We start from the raw sequence: 4,033 nt of genomic DNA on the forward strand, positions 1-4,033 counted from the left end.
ATATACATATGTATACATATACATATATAGATATATATACATATATACATATATATATATATATATATATATATATATATATATATACATTACACAAGAATGTTTAGAGTTTATCTCTATTATAATGTTGTATATGAATATTTTAATGTATATTAAAAAGGCCTAAGTGTTATTAAATTAGTGTTATTATTAAGGTTATCGTCATCACACTCATTATCGTTAGCAGTGTAGCTAACCAGTGTTGTTGACATTTGCTTACATATAGTCTGAGCTCTCAACCAGTATAATATACCGTTCACATGCATATATTTGTTTTCATAATTTATCTTCACGTAAATAGGAGAAACCGGATGAAGATTTTGTGGGCAGCATTCGAAAAATTCGTTCTCTGACTTATCTGCTGTGCACCGTTGGTACTCATCTGAACAGTATCCTCTATAAAAATACAAATATTCACATATAAAATAATGGATCATCCCTTTATTAAAACAAATTTAAAAACCATTAGATATCCTAATTAATGTCAGCACCATCTTCACGCAAGTTACCTCTCACAAGATTTGAACCTGAAAGTACACAATACAGAAACAACAGGAACCTATACAATGTAGGCGTAGAACCTCCCACCCCAAGTATTTTTTTTCATACCACTGAATTTTGAATTCACGAAATGGAGATATTTTAAAGCTATAAATTAGCTGGAGGGAGAAAACTGTTTATGCATATCACTGTAACTTTGCATTTAACATAGTTGCAGCTAATTTAAAACGCTTTTGAAAATGAAAATTGCATTAAAGATGTATTGTCTCTTGCTAATGTCAAAAAGTCATAAAAAAATAATTTAGAAATAAACTTGCTCATTATTATTGCAATAGCATACAAATTATTAACTTGTGCATAAAAATTATTGAATTAAAAAATGTGTACTCTGATTTTAAAACCAAAAAAATTATAATAAAAATATAAAACACTTCCAGTGAATGGAAGTGTTTCTATCATTTTTCGCTGTAAACTGATGAGTAGAAATTTTTCAAATACAATAATTTCTGTGTTTTTTTTATGATTTTTTGGTATTTAGCATTGGACAATACATCTTTAACATAAAATACATTGTCCATCCATTAATTTTATAGAATGACGTCATATTTTAATATGCACATAATAATTGATAAGGTCTTTTACTTGGACAATGTTTGAAGAAGAACCAAGCAGTGAGCATAAGTGCCGGACAGAAAAACCCTGTGTAAAAAAATATGAAACAGAATAGAAGCAGAAATAAAATCAGCAGTAAAATAGACTTTTATGCTAGTGCGGGGGAAAAAAGCCAATAAAAGTGCTCGAATATACTTTAGGCTTACACTTGATGTCATAATCATATTAGCATAGCTCTTCAACAAAAAACTTTCTTTTCAGGTGCATAGAAATATCATCAGCGTCGCAGCATCAGCATCGTCATTATCATCAGCAGCAGAAGTAGCATCATCATCTTTATTTCAACTTACCTTCCTTGTCTATAATACATTGTATAATTTGTTGATACATTTCCTTTCCATCCGACACACAAGTCTGATCCAGTCGTTGATCTGTAAGTAATCTCTTGTGGAGGATCTACAAAAATATATATTTATGTACATGTATCGTAATTCTGCCATTGAGGTACATTGTACATGACCAGCTTTAATATTTCAAGTCTCTGGGTACTGTATCTGCCTTCTGGCATACAGCTCTTTTAAATGCCAATGCAGATTGCCCTCTAATTAGAGACCACTCTTGGAAACCCTGAAAATGTGTGTGGTTTCAGATCGATCTCAGATAATTAGAGGGTTAACTTGTTGATTATCTGATATTTTGAAGAAATGGTCTGAAATTAGAAATTTTCAGAATTAGAGGGGTCTCGAATTGGAAGGTGAACTGAATCATATAAGCAATACTATTAACATTAGGACTTGTAATTAATTTTCCAGGTCTTTTTATACAGTATATTTTGGTATTAGACTTACATGGTCGAAGGGATTCATCATTGCAATGCTGGCAGCCTTGCTGACATTTTACGGAATAATTTAGAGAAATTCCAGCTTCAGTGTCATTCATTTGAAGAATCCATGACGTATCTATAGCATTCTGAATACACCGCTGTGAGTTGAGATACGTGCACATAATGAATATTTACCATTGATCATGTAGAGGTGGGTTGATATAGGGTAATAACATACATTGTTAATTCTTATTACCTCCGCACAAAGCGGTTGTATTCGCTTCGATCTGTTTGTCTCTCTGCTAGCAACATTACAAAAAAGACTAAGAAATAGATCATCATAAAATTTAGTGGAATGATACATAATAATCAAAGAAAGTGTTTGTTATTTTTAGAAAGAAAAGGTCAAAATACAAGGTCAAGATCATGGAAATTTGATTTGTATTTACTTACACTTACACTTGGTAGACAGAACTGATGGTATAGGAAAGAAAATTAATTTTGAATATCTTCTTTCAAATATTACCGTACACTAAGCTGTATTCAATGTGCGCATTATCAATCATCGATCTGAAAACCAAATATTACGGCTGCCCGGTTGCCGTACAGAAGAAGAAGATGGCCCTCTTTGACGAGGATGAGGTTGATCATTTTGATGATGATGATAATGATGACAATAATGATGATGACGACAATGATGATGATGATGATGACAATGATGATGATGATGACAATAAAATTAATACAATAATCCAAAAATGTTTAAACCTAGCTACTGATTCTCTGTATTCTTACCTCCTTATTTCTTAGTTCTTTTACATTCAAGCCAAATACAGTATTGCTTACTGCTGCCAGTTTTAGGTCTGACATACATTCTTCCTTGCAATCACCTTAAGAAACAAACCGTCGTTGTTTTGTTATTTAAACAAATATTTTTAAACCCATGTGAAAGGTTATTTAGTAAAGAAATACAACAAAATAAAATAAGCACACTCCAGTGAATGTATGCAACTGATCATTTACAAAAAAACGTAAAATTAAAATGGTATAAAAATACAGTAAAATATGTTTCAACAACACAACATTTCCATCTTCATTAATTACATCTTTTAAAAAATTACTCAAGACCTACTTGTTTTCAAAATGTTTAATTTATTTTATTTCTGTGATTTGTGATCTTTTCAGCGCTTTGTAACCTATCCAGAAAAAGGCACTTTATAAATGTATTTATTATTAACACATTGTACATAGTAGGCCTATGTGTACACATATTAACTTTTATTAAAAGTTGGAAGACAAAGTCTTGTGTCGTACATTATATTATGGTATACATAAATCATGTATTTTTCAAAACAAACATAAGTTAGTTTTTTTTTTCTGGGAATAAGTTTAAGAAGCATTTATTTAGTAGTAAAACTGATTTTTTTTTTTAAATCTTCCAATTGCAAAACACCAAGAAATTGAATCCATAAATCAACATAAATCATGAATTGATTATAGGCCTCTGGCCCAAACAAGCATAAACACAATTTATATAACAAGTATAGGCCTAAAACAGAGTACAATAGTCACTACCAGCCAGCCACTAGTATAATGGACCTTTTCGCTAAACACCACCCCTTGGATATTGCTTCTAAAGTCCCAAATAACGAGTGTTAAAACATACGCGAACATGTGCGTTTTGTGGGACAACTCGTGTCCTGATCTGATTTGTCTTTTGTTAAGTCTGATTGACTCCCCGGAAAGGTCCATTTTGATGACGACAGATATTCTAATCTCAACTTTATTGAAAACCAGACCTCTGTGAGGCCCAAGATTCTTATGTGGGCATTCGTGAAATATTGCAGTAGTGTATTTGCGATGACCATGGTGACCAAAAAACGAAACCAGGGAGACCTTAAGTGTTAATCCGGCAGTTTCATTTTTATTGTTAAGCGCATCGAGGCTTTAGCATAATGCGATATTTAAGCCAAAATTATTATAATTATTATTATTACTATTATTATTATTATTATTATTATTATTATTATTATTATTATTATTATTATTATTATCTGT

At 31.1% G+C, this 4,033-nt stretch overlaps 1 protein-coding gene across 1 annotated transcript in view; it reads right to left on the reverse strand.

The window, feature by feature from the left end:
• Positions 1 to 152: 152 nt before the first annotated feature.
• LOC117112687 overlaps positions 153 to 4,033 on the reverse strand; it is an 18,306-nt gene continuing 14,425 nt past the window's right edge. The window contains exons 2-5 of the mRNA XM_033255827.1: positions 2,771 to 2,865; positions 2,001 to 2,133; positions 1,503 to 1,608; positions 153 to 435 (exon numbers count right to left, since the gene is read on the reverse strand). Coding sequence (XP_033111718.1) covers positions 153 to 435; positions 1,503 to 1,608; positions 2,001 to 2,133; positions 2,771 to 2,865 — 617 coding nt within the window. The remainder of the gene's footprint in view (positions 436 to 1,502; positions 1,609 to 2,000; positions 2,134 to 2,770; positions 2,866 to 4,033) is intronic.

The sequence above is a fragment of the Anneissia japonica genome, unplaced genomic scaffold, assembly GCF_011630105.1.
Source record: "Anneissia japonica isolate Jap-2015-1 unplaced genomic scaffold, ASM1163010v1 scaffold287928_len48538_cov156, whole genome shotgun sequence".
In the NCBI taxonomy this organism is placed as follows: domain Eukaryota; kingdom Metazoa; phylum Echinodermata; class Crinoidea; order Comatulida; family Comatulidae; genus Anneissia; species Anneissia japonica.